At 42.6% G+C, this 21255-nt stretch overlaps 1 protein-coding gene across 1 annotated transcript in view; it reads left to right on the top strand.

Annotated features, from left to right (window-relative positions):
• Window positions 1-21255, top strand: part of DCHS2 (dachsous cadherin-related 2) — a 1925309-nt gene that overhangs the window by 1664757 nt on the left and 239297 nt on the right. Inside the window, exon 16 of the mRNA XM_069631304.1 lies at window positions 4493-4644. Coding sequence (XP_069487405.1) covers window positions 4493-4644 — 152 coding nt within the window. The remainder of the gene's footprint in view (window positions 1-4492; window positions 4645-21255) is intronic.

Below are 21255 nucleotides of genomic sequence, written 5' to 3'. Positions count from 1 at the left end.
CCAAATATACCAAATTGATTACCTGGGATGAAAGAAGACCAGTACCCATAATGCCTTTGAAATATGCCACCCTTTGCTTCAGAAATAATGGCATAGTATGTGTTGGAACAAACCCAAAGTGCAGGCATATTTTTGATGTACCAGGCATGAAAGTAGGCACAGCTGTTTTGATGGACCACTATTGGGTATGTGGTTCACAGCCTATATACAACTCACCCCAAATTGAAGAGGCCTGTGCTCCTTGATAATAATAAGTGCACCAGCTTTGATGATACCCCAGAATGAGGTGTCGATTAGTGATTCCCCAGAATGAACACACACATAAAACATAAGAGGTCCCTCACACTTGCACGCATGAAGAGAAGCTACTATAACTCAATGAAGATGGAAGAGGCATATGACGCCATACCAGATGAGCATACATTGTTTGGCAGAACTGAGATGTTCTTTACATCCCTCTTTATGGCCGGGTTGCAAGCCAACACCAATGCAAAATGGTTGCAAATGACTCAATGAGAACTATTCCAGACTTTAAATATTACTGAGAAAGGCTCTAATACCATAATGGAAGAGCTGAGGGCAATAGGACTCATGACCCGCCAAAACAGGTATGTTCTCGATCTGATAATGGCCATGGAGGGGGGCATGTGTGCAAAGATTGGGCCTTCTTACATACATACACACCCTCCCTTAGTGAGGAAAATGGGACCCTCACAGGGACCATAGCCTCCTTGACAGAACTGCACACAAAAATGGTGAAGGAAGTAGAAGATATTGCAGACGATGAACGGTTTAACCACCTGTTCTTATGGATACCCACCTGGTTGGCTAACACATTCAAAATACTAGTGGCTATACTAGTACTAGTACTATTGGGTTTCTATTGGGTTTTTGCTGTCTAAGTATAGCAATAAGCCAATGCAAAAAGACTGCCAAAAAAGCAGTAGGGATGAAAATAGTAATAAACTTGGATACTCATGTGCATCAGTATATGTAAATTGAAGACTTTCCGCGCACTCAAGCCATGGATAGATCTATTGCCCCTCCAGGATCAAGATGTATTTATCCTCAGGAAGAATAGCAATACGTCAATGCAAAAAGACTGCCAAAAAAGCAGTAGGGATGAAAATAGTAACAAACCTGGATACTCACGTGCATGGGTATATGCAAATTGAAGACTTTCCCCAGACTCAAGTAATGGATATATCTATCACCCCTGCAGGAGCAAAATGTATTTCTCCTCTGAACTCTCATAACTACACTGAGCACTGGGTGTATTGTGATTCCAATGGGGAATGTTGCTATATGACTTGTAATGTGGATGAACATGTTCGACATATAGGCAGCTTGAGGGGGGGGGGTAACTAAGATATGGATACCCAAAGAGCCCTATGTGGGTGAGAGCAGAAAGGAGAATGTGGTTGATAACTTGACCAGAGCGGGGACTGTTTGGAGGCAGATGAATATGTCAACCATAGCTTCTGCCACTCCCCCCAGCCAACTCCTGCACAGGTGAGAAGCATTACTAACTGAGACAACCGTACCACCCTTACTCCGTGCAGGTGTAGGGAATCATAGAGATAATTTAAGGCTGAAGATGGCAAGAGCAGCCAAACTAACATTTTAACAATACATATGGATACACTAGACATTAAGCAAATGTGCACTCAACATGAAGAACACATACACTAGGTAATATATGCATTTATATATGAAGAATATTAACATAGCAACCACAAGACATGAAGAATACTAACATAAGCAATGTATAAGCTGAATGCACAATGAACGCCACACAAATATAACTCACTAACAGAGAAACACAGGTGTAATAGATGGCCATCTTCTCCAAAATGTAAGCCACAGTGTGCTTTTAAATATGCCAAGACCTTAAGACTTTGAGAGAATATAAACTGCTGGAATCATGGAAATACAGATCCATGCAGAGCTCAGATAGGAGTTGACAACCACAGTCAAGGTTACCGAAAAACAAGGGAGGGTCATTACATTGAAGAGAAGGCCCAAGATAGCAATTCTCAGGACGCAAGAGGTATACTCCCAGATTATTTAATGTTTAGAAGAGCACAACAGACTACTGTTAGCCGGGTGCACACAACCTATAAGCCAAGAGATTCCACACAGAATAATTCAATTGTGTCCCCAGTGGTAAAAGAAACCATTAGCTAAATCCTAATAAATGCAGGGTGAAATAATTCCAACCACGGTCCCATCACACATGACACATAATTGGCAAACATTGTCTATTCATTAGGAACCAACACAGATAGGACATCTACTGTACTCCCTAGACCTATACCTAGACAGGAGACATTGTCAAGGCCAAGTACAAATAAATCACCCTGTCTCATTGCCTTGGAATAAGGGATGGTATCTTTTTTAATTGAATGGAGAGCAGCCTGTGGATCTCTCTACCCTTACTCCTGTCTGGCTCATGTCTTGACGACCTGTCAACTTTCCAAGGTTGATTTACAGAAAGTCAACCAATCAAAACCCCTGATGTTAGGCCACCTAGCAAATTATGTGCCAACCAATGATTTGGTTTAAAGATGATGTATTTTTGCTTTTATCAATTTAGAGGTGGTCCCAGGTGGAGCCATCAGATCATCCTGACCCAATGAGATGTTTTGCACCTATAGAGTGTACATTTAGCCAATACCCTTAACCAATCCCCAGTCCCCACAGGTTTTGTGTAATTAGATTATCTTCTAATGCCAGTAATGATGAGGTTTGAGCATTTAATCATTTGTTTTTTATGTTACCACTAGGAGCTCCAAGATTTTGATGCTTGTATGCTGTCCCCGCTATATTTCGGATTTCAATAAAGCTCGGTTTTGCCTCGAACTCTGTCTACTTCTGTCATTTAGTCTGGTTTTGACTGACTCCATATCCTCTGGGTAATCTGGGACTTACCTGGGTCGCCTTAACATAGGTCTCATCCCTTCAGCACAAGACCACAAGCATCCCCAGAAATGTTTCATCTTCAATGAGCATCATTAATGAGGTGTTGCTAAGGTCTCTATGCCCAACATGCTCAGGACCCAGCTCTGGGGATACCAGTCCAACTCGGGGTGACATGAGAAAAAACAATAGTTGATGGCTGGAAGGTTTTCAATCAATGTTAACCACGCCCACAGCTCTGACCAACCCTGCAGACCATCCTTGTTCAGTTTACCAAGCCAATACAGAAGGGGAAAGACCACATGCAAATCAGGCGTGGTCACTCCACCAAAAGGTGCAACCCAGCTCAAACTGCCAGGTCACATCTCTTCTGCACAAGACCACAAGCATCCTCAAACATGTTTTTCGGCCTCATTGGGTGTCATCACAGAGGAGTTTCTAGGCAAAGCAGTTTCAGGACCCATGTCTTGGCATACGCGTCCCCTCAGGGTGGCATAAGCAAATCCAAAAGGTGATGGCTGGCACGTTTAGAATTCATCTTAACCACGGGCACATCCCTGGGCAACAATCCAGACCATCGTTTTTCAGCCTGCCAAGCCACTGCAGAAGGGTAAAAACCAGCTGTCTTAATGGAGTTAAGGTCTGCAAGGAAAGAGTTGGCTGAGATGCACCAAAATGTGTAGAGCACAGCTGCATTTAGCCGAGACTTTAGCTGTGGCAATGTCCGATAGCATGATTGCCGCCAATCAGTTTATTGCTTCCCTAGAGGATTATGTGGTATCAATGGCAACAGTGTCAACCAGGAGCACAGCATCCATCATATTATCACTGGACCTGCAAACTCCAGCCAGAGCTACAAAGCTCATCTTACTATCAGTTAATCCATAAATTGGAGACAGGAAGGGCAGGGAGCGTGTAAGGCAGCAAATCTGTAAGGAATGACCCGCATCCCTCTGTCGAGAAACTGTATCTTGTGAGACAGATGTGGGTGGTAGCAGTTCAGGGCAGACCTGGATATGCAAGCCATTTCTGAGTGATAGCTTATATAATACAGTATAACCACCTGTTATGTTGAGCGGTTGAAAGCCACATTGCATACTCCTGAGATAGGTGAAATATCTTCAAAGAGATTTGATGCTACCTTGCGTCCCATTATAGGAATTTCACCCAGGCCTAATTTCCATTTTCACAGGACTTACACAGTTTTTTTTTTCTTCTCTGCATTGCATGTGATTTATTGATATAATATTGTAGCTTACCAGGGCTAGTGCAAGGATCTTTTGGATAATTTTACAAATATCATGTGGTTCATGCTGATTGACACTCTATATGCCCTTTGTAGAAAGTAGGTAGTAAACTCGCCATCTGTCAAAATGACGTTTCCACGGTTTATGCATTTAAATGAACATAGTTTATATTCTATTATAAATGGAGTGCTGTGTACTTTTCTAGTAATTCAATACAAGTGCAGGCATGTTGAGCTCCTGATGTAACTCATGTTTTTTGTTGGTTTGTAGGTGTTTGCTCTTGAGGCTGAAAGTGGGCTGAAATTCATGTTTTTGTTGTTTTGTAGGTGTTTGCTATCGATGCTGATAGTGGATTGAATGGAGAAATTGAATACTCAATCATAAACGGCAATGAAAATAAGGCATTAAAAATCAACGCAAGCACTGGTATTTTAGAAACAAATGCAATACTGGATCGTGAAATAATTTCCTCCTACAGGTTTGGTTCTCCACATTCTTTACTGTCTCATTTTTGTATTATTCCAAAGATTTGTTTTCCAACTATCTTGTATTGGTACAAAAGAAAGTACGATCAATGTTCTTCCCAACTTTTATATATGTTCTACAAATATTCCCAAGGTAATTAGTAATATGATACAACTGGTCTATAATGGTGCCCTACAAAACAAAACAATAAAAAAAATAAACTTCTAATGTTTGCACTTTTTACAATAAAATTGAAAAATACATAAGACAAGCTGATTACTTTAAATGAGGGCTGCGAGTCTGGATGGTGTACTTCTTAAAAGGCAAACTAGGTTAAGAAGTTTTATTACTTTAAAAGCTGCTTCAATACTGAAATATTTTTTTTTCAGGCACAAATGGCTGTTTTAAACGATTGAAATGTGATATGAATCTATAACAACTGAAGGATTGCAATAAACCCATTACCTTTCAGGCAACTATTTTACATGCCAACATGCCAAGCAATGGAGATAATAGAGGCTGCTTAGAAGTGCCTGCTTAGAAGTGCCCAGCTATAGCAAATGCTGATAATGTGACATGTTATTGACATAACAGAGAGTGGATATACCTGAAAAAGTCACTTTATCAATCCTCAACTGCCATCAAAAAGAAACACCCCACTATACAATATTGTGTATCATTAGGTTTCTCTCATAGAGGGGTTACTAAAGCCACATCCGTTATCTAAAACAGAACCTTGCTGAACCCGTATGGCCCTTTTAATTAAGGTAACACATCGTATGATGGATGGAATGGAGAATAACTTTGGCACCAAATAAGAAGAGCTCTCAGGAAGTTGGCAAAATGTCTGTTTTATTCTCAATTGTCTAAAACAGGGAGTACAACGGACAACAACGGACGTCGCACAGCATGGTCTCAATGCATTTCATTAAAAAAACATTACTTTTATAGAAAAACAACTTGTCATAAATGGCGTCATACTATGTGGCAAAATACAAAAACCTACATGGGATTGTGATTGGACTAAGGGGAAGATCTGAATATACTTCCTGTAAGGGATTGGATTGTGATTGGATCTCTATAGTCAGGTGGTCAACTCATGCCCTCCCTTGTGCAAGTCTTCTTTGACAGTGATTAGAAACACGATATATCATTGGCTCTCAAACTATAAGGCTGTTCGTTATATGGCCCTCTACAATTGGTTTGCACACTTGTACCCTTCTGGAACATTCAATTCTCTAGCAGCAAGTAAGCTGGTAACCCAAGTGCTCGTGGGTAGACTTGACCGTACCTCCCCACCCAATTAGCCCATCATCTCTCATTACTCATGCCTTCTGCCATTCAGATTGTCTTTCAATTTATTTGGCATTGCAGTAGCTTTTCTTCTCTGGGAATATAAGGGAGGGTGAGCACGTTCTTATCAAGGTTCAGGCTTGCATGCCCACATCTATTTCCATCTTGGACTCACATGACAAGAGACCATAAATCGGCCCATTTTATAGCATTTATATGTCCTGAATAATGAAACTTAATAATGGTTGTGTCAGCATCTCATATTCACTGTTCTTTAAGGACTGATAACTAGTTTTGGCTGCTTTAGCCTTTGACACCAACCCAAGCAGTCTTCCTTTGGTCCATCTTTGAGCCTCTGCTTATTTCTTTGCTATGACATACACACACACACACACACACAGGTATCAATCCTTTTTTCTCCACGGGTTGAGCTTACTAAAATTATGACATTGAATGTTCAGATTATATATATATATATATATATATATATATATATATATATATATATATTGTCAGCACCACCTGCAGTCTATTCACTATGTTTAACCAGCCTTTATGATTATTTAGTCTACTTGCTGTATGGCATCCGTACAGTTATAAAACGGTTCGCATTTTCTGCAGTGCTTCTTCACACGTGCAATCTTCATTCCGCACATGAAAGTCTTCCTGATTTTTTACTTCGCCATCAGATTCTATAAGGTCTATGCATTCCTTTCTCTGGTCATCCTTCTCAGTGTGTCACGCTTATTTCTTGTGATGTCACCAGCCTTTCCTTTTCACATTTTCACACTTCTTCAGGGATCTCCCTCAGGAGACCGTCATCTCTTCGGGATACATCATGTGGGGTATTTTCTACATCATGTGGGGTCTTTTCAGTGGATACCTTGTATGAAAGGCTTCTCGTGGTATAGGTACCCTTACTGGCATTGCACATGTCGCATTTTCCGGTTTCCAACATGTAGGCAGAATAGGGGCAGGACTTCCTGCAGAGGCATTCAGCTGCTCCTCTACATTCCCCCCTCTGGTTGATTTAAGGACCACTCATTCACCAGTGTCCACATCTTGGTATTCTTTCTTGAAAAAGTTTTTTTTTTTTTAGTCTAGACCTTCACCACTCCCTTCAGAGATCCTGCTGATTTCCCATGTTCATCAACGCTCCAGGTCATATTTATTTATTTATTCACATTTTTAAAGCACACAGCAGCCCTTAGGCATTGTGGCGGTGTTACAGAAAGTTTTGCTATGGCTGCATTGTCCATTCAGATTACAGTCGATCCAATGTCCCACGTACTTCCTGTGATTTCTTGAATGCAGGAACTTTGTTCTGGTGCTAAGATACTGTCCTCTATATATTTTCTAATTTCTTCATCTGTCAACTCCTTGAGTTCAAACCCTGACTTGACATTGATCATGATCTTCATTCCTACTGCCTTCTTTGCTGTCTTCTTATGCTGTGTGATTATTCTCCTAACCACACAGAATTCAAACATCACCATCACCAGTATTGCCCCCAGGAACTTGAAGATATTCGGTATCCATTGTGGAACCCATGAGAAGATAGACGCAAACCAGCTGTCATCAGCAATTTTCTTCTGTCTCATCTTCCATCTTGTTGTGTAGCTTCCTTTGCAATGTTATGGCCTCTGTCAAGGTCCCATTCTTGTCATCATGAGAAGGTGTGAATGTGCAGCTCCATCCATTGCTGTGCTGATATCAATTACATATCTGTTCTGGAGAGTCATCAGCCTTATGGCCCTCAATTCTTCCTTGATCGCATTGAATTCCTTTTTGGTAGTGTTGATTGTCTGCATGAGTTCCATTCTGGTAATCTGCAACCATTATGCATTGGCCATCATCTGAATCCCTGGCATGAAGGTAGTCATGTAGGTCGAGGCAGTCTTGCTGAATAGCCTTTGCTCATATGCAATAGCATCAAAAGCTTCTATTAATTTAGCAGAGAAATAATTCTCCCTCTTTGTTCGATTGACGAATTCAAGTGATCTTCTCCTCCTCAAATGGGGGTCTGCCTTAGGAAATTCACCAATGTGCAGGTCACTCTTCGGAATCACTAATGCTGGAGCATGGACAAGCACTAAGGAACACGTTCCTCCAAATCCTTGGCCAACTTCATGTAGGCTGTGGTCGCACAGGCCCAATGTCGATCCATCAGGATGGCTGCTCATGCATTTCAAGCTTCAACACCAATACATCACAACTCAAGGGGATTATCAAAAAATGTTGGCCAATTGTCCAGCTCAGCCTGCCTGAAGAACCACTCCCCAGGATGGCCATCAAGAGATCTAAAAATCTCAAAGACCTTCTTACCCATGCCAGAACGAAACGCAAGGACTCCAGATCCACTCTATGGAATATGCGGGAAATCCATGGCCACCATCCTTGTGACTCGGAAAATAAGATCTTTCCCAGTAGATGGTAAAGAATGGGAAATCCACATTTTCCCAATTGTAAAACACTGAACGTTATCTACCTCATCGAATGCCCATGCAAGCTCAGATACATAGGGCAAACTTCAAGACCAGTATACAAAAGGATCGGTGAACATAAGTCAAGGATCAGGTGCAAAACACACAATGCTCCTTTGGTCTCCCATTTCCTTGAATTTCAACACAGTTGTGACTCCTTCAAATGGTGGGTTGTCGACAAGGTGCAAGACTCTTCCAACATCACCAATGCTCTGAACTTTGAAGAGGCGTGGTGGATATTTAAATTGCAGACCATCACCAAAGGGCTGAATGCACTCACACCCTTTGAATATCTTTGAACACCCACCCTCTCCCTCTCTGATTGGTACCCTGTGTTCCTCCAGCACTCCAACAAGTCTTCTGTACTTGATCCAACCCTGTTTCAGCCATACACTAATACACAGCTCGCGCTGTGCACACACATATCAGATCAATTGAATTCAGGGCTTCAATCCCTAGAATTTCTGTCCAGCTCCAGTGATAAGGGCGTGTTACCCGCGCAACGGCGGAGTTCGTCTCCCTGTTTGCACCCAGCAGCCCTCAGTGCTCGCATATACATCCCGCTACACTGCCCGAGCTACTTGGGCCATGCCCCCTCTAGCCGTGTATCCTCATGCATCTCGAACGCCATGGCAACACGGCCCAGACGCTCGCACGCATGTGCGATTCCGGCACACCATTCCACCGCACATGCGCTCTTGTACTTTTCTACACAGCTCGCATTCAGACGAATGCGAGTTTCCCTGGCGTTCAGACCAATCGTGCAAGGTCCGCATCCATCAGCAGGTCAGTTACCAGCCCTGTCTGAGTTCCCTCCACCTTGTTTTCTGCATACCAGCCTTTCCACAGCTTCTGATGGCGGGGCTGTCTGTTCTTTCCCCCCCCATACCCTATATGCAGACTCCAGACTATCCGGCTGGAACCAGCTTCAGCCTCACTGAGAGAATTCTTATCTCATCACGGAAGCCCTGCACTAAATCTACTGCGCCGCCTTGGCCTCAAGGTACCCCCCCTTTTTTTGCTTCCAATTTCGCTACACAGCTGCTAATAATTCCTCTAATATCACAGCTGACCTACACCCCTTCTTTTCCTCAGATCACCCGAGAATGACCTACTTATACCCTTTCTGAGCCTGGAGTACTACCCCGGCCAGCGGTTCTACAATCACCTGACTTGAACCGTTCCTCTTACATGCAAGGTCAGTACATAGGGTCTTAGGCCACCCCACAGAATAGCCTCTCACAGGTTTCTACTCTGAAACATTTTAGGAATGATCCACTTCCTGGACCATATAACAATATGTATCCATATTGTGTTTTATCTATAGGGAGACCTGCTCTAACACAGCCCCAGAAGAAGGCTGCAACACCTTCCAGACAAAACATCCAGGGTCATTATGTTCCTGTTGAAACCTTTTGAACTATGACCCAAATTACCATCACTACCTTTATGTTGACGTCGACCAGTTTCTTGGTTATCCCTTTCAAACCAGCCTACATCAGACCCTATTTTTAAGGTTTCTTGGTCATTAAGCTTTGATTTTCACATAATAGTGTTTAAACTGTTGAAATACATCAGTTTTTGTCAAATATTAAGTAATATTTAGCAAAACTCTGTACAGGAAAAACAATACTGCACTACTGTATACGTGTGTTGTTAACACAACACATGAATTTTACAAATGTGCCTTTGAACTTTCAGTGCATTCTCTCAGGACACTTTAGAATTTGGTTTTCTACTTATTTTGAAAATGCTAGATTCAGTGCCCGCCTGTCACCAATGAACATGCACTTTTAAGCAATGTGTACTGAACGTTTGAATTATATGTGATTGATTTAACACAACATGTATATTTGGTGATATGTTTTACTTCAATATCTACATGTGTGACCTAATTAAAATAAAGGACACCGTAGTAGATATCCAGTACTTGGATCAGAACTTCTTCCAGTAATGAATACTTGCTTTGATGTATTACCACCATTGTGGAGGTCTGTTTAATTTTGCACTGCAATAATTCACTGCAGTGTGTAAACGTTTGAGGACAGGACAACCCCCTCGTACAAAGTATTAACCCAGCCTTTTCATCCTGTCCGATATTAGGCTGTCCCTTTTGTTATAAAAGTCCCTGCTCATGGGAGCAGAAGATACTGGAGACATCAACTATAGTTTTGCACCCTATTGTATCCCCTACACGTCTTTTTCCTTTTCGTTGAAAGCACAGTGTCGCATTAATCATTGAAATTACAAACATTGGGCGTGATTCATCTTCTACCCATGTCAGCAGTTTGGCATGTTCGGCCCATGACTTCAAACACTCAGCATTCAACTTTTGTATTTCTCGCAAATATTATCGTTTCAATAGATGAGCTGGACAGGACATCAATCCTTCTTCCCATTCTTTATTGGTCTTTACTTGTCCATAGACTACCATCTGAGTTCTTTCCCAGCATCCAGGCATCCAAACTATCTCTGCTTTATCAGGACAGTACATTATCTTCATCTCTGTTATGGCTACTTCATCCTGTCCTGCCCTAAAGTATGTGCACATCTTGCTCTTCCATGCAGGCTCCTTTTCCATCTGTGTAGTCTTCATATAATCATCCTGAAATGGAAATTACCATTTTGATCTCCATCGTAGAGTGGCCCAATATTCTTGTAACTGTGACTCAGGGACAGTTTCAAGGACATTGTACATGTAGCATGTAGCAAGGTGGACAAAACATCTGGCATCATACTCAGGTATTTCTCTGGAAATAAAAGTTTGGGCAGCACTCATGGCATAAGGTACAAGAGCGCAAACATAGCAACCCTCCTTAGATGTCTCTCTCCCACCTTTTTCATGTGCTGATACCACATGTTATTACCCAAGTGTGCTGTACTATCTAAATATGTGTTAATCCCAGTATCATCTTCCTCTGCATTTCTCCTGTGCCTTCCCCTTAGAATGTTAGCAGCCCATGGAAACAACTTTGAAACAGCTCTGCTCTGGGCAGAAAACATTTGAGACCTTGACTAATGGGTAAAACAACACAAGTTCCTGCAGTGGGGAGAATCAAATGAACTTCTGCCTCTTTTTGGACCAATAAAATAAAGAGTGTGAACCAGAAGAAACATAAAGACAAAGATAGACACTGCACATGCAACATTATACACCAGAATATTAACCCACACCATTTATGGCCTTCTCGAATCTCTTGAGCTTGCTTATTCTCTGAAATCGTACCATTTTCAAGATTCCTCATGTTTGCTTATACTCAATTTTAAGGAGGAAAAACACTACTCCGGCAATTGTAATATATTTGGTATTTGCAGTAACTCCTCTACGATGCCTGTAAGCAGCCTCCTTATTATTTTATTTATAATTTAATGTGATTTAGTTTACATTGAAACTTTACATATAAAATAGTTTTAACATAAGAAGAACATAAAAAGAATAAAAGATGTTCATAAAGAAGAACACATCACTTTTAAATATAAAAATACAGGGATAGGGAAAACATCGAATTCCCTAAGCAAACAGACCATAATATCAACATCATTGACATTTCAGATAACAATAGTCTCAGTTTAGATGATAGGTCAAGAACCATACAATGTCTCATAATGCCAGTTACTCTTCAAGGGAGACTTTCAGCATTTGTTTAGTATAACAGTGAAGGTTTAATGTTACAGCTGTTCCTGTTGAGGTGCAAACTTAAGACAAGTAGCAAACTCACTTACGCTTCAACGGTAACTAATCAGTAACTCATCTTTGTATCTCCCTATATAGTTATGTTAAGGCTTGTGTCCACCTTCAACCAAATATTTTACAGTGCCATCAGGAGTCTCATGCTATTGGAATTAATGCAATGATACCAAAATATCTCCTCTTTGATGTGTCCGTAGTGGTGCACAAAGTTACCCAACCCGAGGTTGATGGTACTTGTCATTCTGTGACATTCAGTCAGCAAATATCTGGCCGACTCAGGCTGGTTCACTTCATTGCATAGTCGGCAAAGCCGTAATTCTGGAGCGATCATGTCTCTCCTGCCATTGATCATTAGTGTAGGTAGTTGTTCAAGCCTTAAAAGTAAAATGAAACGTCTAAGTCTTACATCAGGGCACAGATTAATGTAGTTCTGAGTTTTTTTTATAGTTGTACAGCATGTACTGGGCAAACTGATAGCTTTTCAATTTCCGGAGATGAGCATAGTTCTCTAGCCAATCCCAGAGCTCAATGCATTTACCCAAGGCCCTCTGTACTTCTTCTGTGACTCTACCCACCCGGATGTGCCACCCAATGGCCTACAGAAATTTGGACATTTGCTCCTTCAAGTGGCACGGGGGGTGTGTTTTAGAAATCTCTTGATGGACAGCATTTAATAGCCCGTTGTTGGTCTCACCACTCATTTTCAAATAGAGTAGAGCTCGCTTTTTTAGAACTATAGTTTTCAATGACGTCAACCCCAGTTCTAATCTTATTATAGCCATAGGAATTCCTGGTGGTAGGCCCAAGATAGAGCGCCAAACTTTTCCTTCGATCACCTATAACCATTTCAGGTCAGTGTTGAGAAGAGCTTCCAGGCCATAAGTGATCATAGGGGACAATACTTGAACATAGAGTTGACGTGTGCCCCAGATGGTAAATCTGCCCTGATTAACTGTAAATCTATGGAACAATGCGGTCAATTGTGCCGCTCTTGCAATGCATGACTGTTTGCATATTCCATAGTCGCCAACGCTCTCAAATTCAATCCCTAGATAGCGATAATGAGGCGTATAGGTGATTTTGTCAAGACCTACTCTAAGCTGCACACGAGTGGTGTTCTTGTTCGTGAATCTCATGGCCTTAGTTTTTTCCAGATTGATTTTAAGGCCATTTCTCTCAGCATATTCCCACAAGGCAAAGGCAGACCTACGTAGCCCACTAATAGTGTGGTCAAATATTACAAGGTCGTCCACATAGGCAAGAACAGGGCAGATAGAATCTCCTATTTTCAGTGGGCAGTTAGTCGCCGCCCCAATGGCCTCAGGGATGTCATATACATATAGATTATACATTAGAGGGGCCGTGACACAGCCTTGTTTAACCCCTCAATTTCGGAGCACACTTCTAGTAGTATGACCTTCCTGATCCAATTTTACTTTTACAAATGTATTCTGGTGGAGCAATCTGAGATAGTAAGTCAGGCCCTCAGGACAGCCCATTGATTTTAACTTCTGCCAGAGACAGTCTTGGGGGATCGAATCGAATGCCACTGAGGAGTCTATATAAAGTGCATATAATGGGGCTGCCCCCCTGATCTTGCTCGGGTCCTTAGGAGGTCCATAACCATGATGTTATGTGCCGTGGAATAGCCCTGCCTAAAACCGCTGTGGAATTCACAGAGTATATCGGATTGCTCCACCCACAGCTGTAGCTCCTTTAATACGAGTGAAGCAAATATCTTCCCCGTGGCATCCAGCATTGAAAGAAGTCTGTAGTTACTGGGGTCCGATCGATTACCCTTTTTAAAGACCGGAATAAGCACCGCCGTTTACCAAGATCGGGGTATTTTCCCCTCAATTAAGATCTTTTTAAACATAATAGCTAGTAGTGACTCCCAGAATTCAGGATGAGACTTCATCACAATATTTGCTATTCCATTCGGGCCAGGGGCATGAGAGGATTTAAACTCCTTAATTATATTCATCACCGTTTCATAAGATGCATTAATAGGGGGAGTTAACAGCATGTTACCCAGTGTACAGGATTCCTCCCTGTCTACCTTGGCATTTCGATTTTCAAGGAAAGCTATCCATGTTTCAGCCTTAATAGGGTTAGCTAGTGTGCTTTGTTCAGTGCCTTGCACTTCACCAAGCAGAGACCAGATATTACAGGTTTTACCTGTACAGATTGTATCTACTAGTCTTTGCCAGGATAAGATTTTGTCGGATTTCCTTTTGTCCTTAATAATGGCTCTATATCTTTTTTAATACTCCTTACCTTGATAACATATTGGTCAGGGGGATGTGCTTGTCTCTTGACCAGCCGAAGTTCTGCTCTACACTCTCTCTTCGTATCTCTAATCATTTTATCAAAGGGAAGCTTTTTTTTTCCCCCACTGATCATTATCCCTGTGCGACAGACGGCATGATTCTGAATGAAGGAGCAAATCCAACTTTCGATGGAATTGCTCGTCATCTCCCCAAAATTCGGTAGAAGGTATAAGTTGTCACTGGTCAAAGATGCTGCGGTGTTGGCCACATTTTTGTCCGACCAACTGATCCTAGTACCTGCTTTGTTAGGCTTAATGTTACCTATGTTAATCACAGGGGGGTCATTTACCCTGATTTTCAATTTGCAAGTGAGAGTGGCGTTATCACTCCACTCATTAGGGATCACTTGCATATCATCCACCATCTCATACATACTTGGGCAGACAAAGATGTAATCTAATGTACTACAAGAAATACCATTAGTCCAAGTATGGCGGCCAGGATAATCACTGACAGTTTTACCGTTGATCATTTCAATGTCCCAAAGATCAAACAAGTGTTCCCAACCTTGGCCTTCAGGATCCCTTTTTTTGCTATGTTGCATGAGATATTTAGATTTCAACTTAGGGTTATACAACTCCCCTCTATTACCAATCATGTGGCAGTTAATGTCGCCGACCACTATTACCCCAGTGTTTCCACGTTTTAGCAGCCAGGTAGCCAGTAGGTCATGCAGGGCCTCCTGGAGTTGTTCTCTTAACAGTGCACCAGGGGGGTTATATAGGCTAACTAATATTTCCTGCCTGGCTTTCATAGTTGACTTCAACTGCCATCAGATTGCTAGCAAATTGGGTTTTCACTAATTTAGAACCAAGAGTGTTGGCTACTCCCGTGATAAGGCCACCATAGGGTCTCCCCTTTGAGCCTTTATTAGCTGCCATTTGGTAGGTAACAAAACCATCCAAAATCACTGGATCCATTGCCCAAGTTTCTTGGAGACAAAAACAACTATGTTTCTCCAAGATCTTGGTAGAGCCCTCTGCAGACAACAAATGAGTGAACCCCCTGCAGTTCCATGACAAAATAGTAATATCTCATTGTTTTAACAACACTCCAGGTAGCGAATCCGCCAGCCATTTTAGCACTTGTTGAATATCTGAAACGTCCACATTCTTCCCTTGAGGGAGATTAGGACAGGGACTAGCCTCGACTGGCAAATCTACCTTTCTGGGCACTTGTCTTAAGTCGACTTCATTCAAATCGACATCAACCTCCAAATCAACAGCTTTCAATTCGACCTTGTAGGTCCTTAGCAATTGTGCAGTTGATAGGAGCTTGCAGTGTAGCGCTGATACCTGACAATTTAGGCCTTTTAATGGTTCCATGAATTGGAAGTCGTCTGACTTAAGGACCCTCAATTGCGGTACATAGCTCAGTCTTGTTAGCAGTTCTGAGTGGGAGAGCCATTTTGATTCTTTGCTTAAATATTAGTTCTTTATCAGGCATATGCGACTTCCTTCCGTGGCAGCTTTAGTTTCAGACGGAAAAGTTATGTAGGCATTATTGCTGGTGTTCCAGATGTACTCCCTGGGATATCCTCATCCACAGTCGCAGCCACTTCACTCAGGTTCTCCCCCTCAAATAGGTCATCTTCCTCGTCGGGCTCAGTCGTCTTTTCTTTTTCAGGTATTAACCAGCTAGTCAATCGGCCCTCTCCACTGATCTTCCTTTTCTTTGCTCTGGCTGCCCTTCTTTTGGCTTTCTTAAAGAGATGCCCGGAAGATTTCGTTGCTTGCGCCAGAAGAATGGATCATTGTTTTCCCTGTCCGACTCCAACCCCGGGGTCTGGGGATCCTCCTGTGGATCCTCCTTTTGATGTTCTTCAATTTCATCAACCAATTTTATGGCTTCTGAAAGGTTGGATTCTGCTGAAAGGTCAACATCATCACTTCTATCAACTTTCTTCCTCTTGGTCATGTCTATGGTTAGGGCATTGGAATTGTCCAATATTTTCCCCACCATTTTCAATAAAATTTTGAGAGCAAATTGCAGGGAAGCAACTGAAGACTGAATCTCTGCAATCTCCGTCGCCCCCGGGTAGGTGTTAGCCAGGCATTCGCTTTCAGCTTCCGGGCTATCTTCCATAGAAGCCATCGCCAGGTTCGGTGACACTGATAATCTGCCCATGGATTCCACTGGGGTAGGAGTGGCATATGGAGTATTTCCCTGCTTATTTACTTGGGTACAGTCAATATAAATTGGCATTGAACCTGGCACAGGGGTCATATTTCTTTGCATATTAAGACATACTTCCAGTAGTGAATTATTATCTATGTCTTCATAGTTCGAGGCACATAGTGAACCAGTATTATCAGGCACTGGAGCGGTGGCTTCCTCAATAGTCGTAGAGTTAGTTTCAGGGAGTGGGTTTTGTGGAAAAAACTCAGTGATCATGCCCTGGTCTGCGGGTATGGCATTCTTAGCTTTCTTCCTGGGATTTGTCCGTGCTGTATCACTACTCGGAGGACTCTTAACTTTCTCCATTCCCTTATTTCTTCTAAGATTATACTTAAGCTGGGTAGCTCTCTTCTTTGGAGGCATTCGGGCTTGCAGCCAAGCTTGACCTCCGCACTTTGATTATAACACAGTGCAGTGTCAATAAAAATAAATCCCTGCAGTTTCCTCTATATGTCAGTGGTCAGGATCAAATGGATCACGTCCCAACAGTCTCCTAAACACAACTGCTCACAGTGTATCAGCTCTTTATGCAGGGAGGGGGTATAGCTAGCCCCAACTCCAAGTAGCACCCTGCTGTTTTTACAGCCAAATTACTTCCTAGGATGGTACTCAAGGAGTACCTGGAGTACAAAGAGTGCCTGAACAAGCTCACACATACACTCACGAACAGTTTCAGAAAAAAGGGGCACACAACAGAATGGAAGGTAGGGATGGGTATTATTAGCACAAACTTAGCACATATGTGGCCCCAGAGCCCCCATCAAAAGCAGTGTCAGGCTAGGCTAGGCACTTTACAATAGTGGTCATCAACCAGGCACTCAGTGTGGTGCCCCCCCAGCCCACCTCCCGGGCCCTGCAGGCTGCTGTTCAAATGATGATAGTATCAGCAGCCCAGCAGTCCCACTCAATGCTAGCCGCTTAGCACAGTACGGCACCACTCACCGCCGGCAGCCCGGGGCGCACGCCTCCCAGCTCAGCCCTCTCTCTCCAATAATGCTCTGACAATGGCGTGCTTGCCCCGTCAGCACTTGTTAGTTCCAAGGCTTCAAAGGCCCATGGCTCAGAGGCCCCGCAGAGACAACGGGAAAGGCCCCACGTCTGGAGCCGTAGACCACGCGCTGCCAGCGGCAAACAGCATGGAGTGGCAGCTCGCCAACACTGCGACTCCCAGTGGCGATCGGCGAGAGACCCGGACTGTAGGACTGTAGGCGTGTCAAGCCGCACCTCCACCCTCCGCAACGCCACCAACAGCAACGCAGAGGTACACGAAAGAACGTAAGGTGCGTAAGGAGGAGGCCGTTTCCGACACAAAATCCACCATCCTCCTTATTATAGGGCCATGTTTAGTATTCTGCAAAAACGTGTGGATATCCACATCTCTTCTAACAAGTGCAGGATAAGCTTGAAGAATAAACATAAAAATAGCAAGCACGATACTATGCACATTACTTTCAGGGAGAACCATAAACTCAATTGAATCATTATTCTGTAAGAAATTAAGCGGGGTACTGCTCACTTTTCAAATTATCAAAACCAAATTTGAAATCCATTTCAAGCATATTTGTAATGTATCAACACATTTCTAGAGTTCATTTTTAAAGAATTCTGTGGCTCAAGAAACGAATTTGCATGCCTGTTATAATATCTATAAGGAGTGTCCAGTGACAAATCTTCAATTATTAGTCAATTTCTAGATTTATCGTCCTTCTTCCTCATCATCGATCAAGTCTGCACACGCTGAAATCCTTCTTCTCGTCTTGCTTCTTGATCAATCATTGGGGGTGCGATGGTCTCACCAGTGTAGAGCTTTACGTCGTTCAGGTGAATCCAGGCTCGTCGGCCATGAACTTTTACTGCTGAGGGAGTAATGACCTCCACAATTTAGGGTGCAATAAATTGTGGCTCATGCCACTTTTCCAGTAAAGTTACGGATCAGCACTGTTTCTCCAGCAAGCAGTTTAGGTGCTGATAATAATTCAGAAAGTCCAGTTGCTGAATGGTTTTATCTGGGTTCTGAGACTGACACCCCTGATGCTTGAGTTGATCTGAAATGACATAGATACTAGCGGTCATACATGTCAAATATTCATTTAATTAATTTCCTAACATTTTCGCTGTGGTCTGGGTATCACTTCTACTCCTCGATAGAGAAGTTAAAGGCATTGGCATTTGTCTTCCTGTCACTAGCTCTTGGGGTGCAAGGTGGTGGTCCGATCCGGGATGATTCCTAAGGGCATATAAAGCTAGGGGTAGGCAATATAGCCATCCCTTTTTCAGTGTCAATTTAAACTTGGTGACTCGTTCCATTAGAATGCCATTGAGTCTCTCACATAATCTATTTGCTTGCGGGTGATAAGCAGAAGAAAACGTGTGCTTAATATTCAGCAATAATCCTATTTGTTCAAATACTTCATTAACAAAATATGGCCCATTATCGGATCTCAGCACCTCACACACCCCCCGTCTTAGAAAGACTTCACATACTAAAAACCTCATTGCACAAGTGGCATCACGGTGTGCACCAGGACCTGCTTCGATCCACCTGGAGAAGGGAGACGCCACCGCTATCAGATACCTGTATCCACTACATACTTGCAGCATATCAACATAATCAATATGTAAATGCTGAAAAGAACCATTTGGCCAAGGAATTACTCCTCTAATCATTTGCAGTGTATCCCCAGAACTAAAGGTTGAGACAAGACAGATTAAAATCTAGAGGAGGTTGTATCGCCATCATCCACAAATGCAGCCTCCCTATGAGATTAACCACTCCTATTGATGTCCTCTCATGTGAATTACTATCTGTTAAAATTCCCTCTCACCAATGCTCAGACTCTCAATATCCACCTGATCTACCAACCCCCCCAGGCCCTCCCAAAACTTTCGAGGACGACATTAACACCATTTTGTCCAGTAACCTTAAAAGCTCTACTCAAGTACTTGTACTTGGGGACCTTAACATGGGTTTTAATGAGCCATCAGACCAGCTTACCACATACAATACCCTCTCAGAAATAGTCTTTACCCAAAGAACTAACGTACCAACTCACAATAAAGGCAAAATACTTGATTGGGTAGCAGACTACAACTGTCAAGCCAATAGCCTCTCTATCTCACCTTGGACCGACCACCACCTTGTGTCTTTCATGCTCTACCAACAGACCTCCACCGCCACCAGGGCTCCACCTACGCTAACCAGAAATAAAAAGAGCATTACCGTGGATAGGCTTATCCCGGCTTTACTCCCTACCCTTAACACGCTCCCAGATAATTCGGATCCTGAGATTTTGGTCAAAGAATACAATAAAATTATGACCACCTCTTTGGACTCGATCGCTCCCCTCAAACTCAGACCAAGTAAGCCTAAAACTCACCTGAATAAATGGTTCACGCCATTCTTAAAAAACTTAAGACAAGAAAAAAGAAGTTGCGAGGCTGTGTGGAAAAAACTACCCTCAGCAGCTAACAAACTCAAACTCACTAAACTCTCATCCCTCTATAAAAATGAAATATGTATAGCAAAACGCATATCCTTCGATACACGCATATTCCAAGCCAAATCTAATATAAAGGAACTATTCTAGATTCTCAAAGAATTAGCAAGCCCCATAGCACCCCCTGACACATGCATTAAAGATAACAAATGGTGCTCAGAGATCCAAAATGCACTAGCCAACAAAATATCCACCTTACAAAATAAAATGTCTAGCAAAAGAGCCTCCTTAAATGACTTTACCCAATCTAAAACAACTGAGAGTAGTACTGCCAACTAATCCACCGGATTCAACTTCACCAAAGTTTCTATTCTCAAAGTGCAAAAAATTATCCTGTCCCTGAAACTGTCTAATTGCCAGGGTGGTCTCTGCCCCACACAGCTTATCAAGGATGCAGCCCGAGAGCTCTCTCCTTTCATTACAAAGCTTATAAACGCGTCCTTTGCCACTGGAACTGTCCCTTCCAACCTTAAACAATCCTGGGTACTCCCACTCTTAAAGAAAACCACGTTCGACCCATCTACACCAACCAATTACAGGCCTATTACGACAGTACCTTTTCTTCTAAAAATCTTGGATAAGGTTGCATATCTACAAATCCAAAAACACCTGGAAATACATCACCTACTAGGAGCTAGGCAATCAGGATTCCGTCCTCAGCACTGAACAGAGAAAGCTCTTATCGACCTTAAGACCCAAGTTGACGAGCTTAGAGACAACGGGAACGCTGCCCTACTCCTCCTTCTAGACCTCTTGGCCGCATTTGACTTGGTTGATCATACTATTCTCTGCAACCACCTTAACACAGCGGCACACTTCTCTGACAATGCAACTACCTGGATTAGATCGTTCCTAAATGGTAGAGGGTTTTTTCTCCCACAGCAGCTGCCGACCCCATCCCAATTACCTGTGGCGAGCCTCAGGGCTCTTGTGTCTAGCCTACATTGTACAACATTTTTACCAAGCCCCTTTTCGATGATCTGGATCATCTCGGTATCACCTACACTAACTATGCAGATGATACCCAGACCCTCCTCCTGCTTTCTGGGGATTACAAAATGGATTTGGCCTTGGTAAATACAGTGTACATCATCATCCAGGCATGGATGGCCACACATGGTCTATGCCTGAATGATAATAAAACTGAACTCA

The sequence above is a fragment of the Ambystoma mexicanum genome, chromosome 6q (assembly GCF_040938575.1).
Source record: "Ambystoma mexicanum isolate Mex_15411 chromosome 6q, UKY_AmexF1_1, whole genome shotgun sequence".
Classification (NCBI taxonomy): domain Eukaryota; kingdom Metazoa; phylum Chordata; class Amphibia; order Caudata; family Ambystomatidae; genus Ambystoma; species Ambystoma mexicanum.
This window is presented reverse-complemented; position numbering and strand designations above follow the sequence as displayed.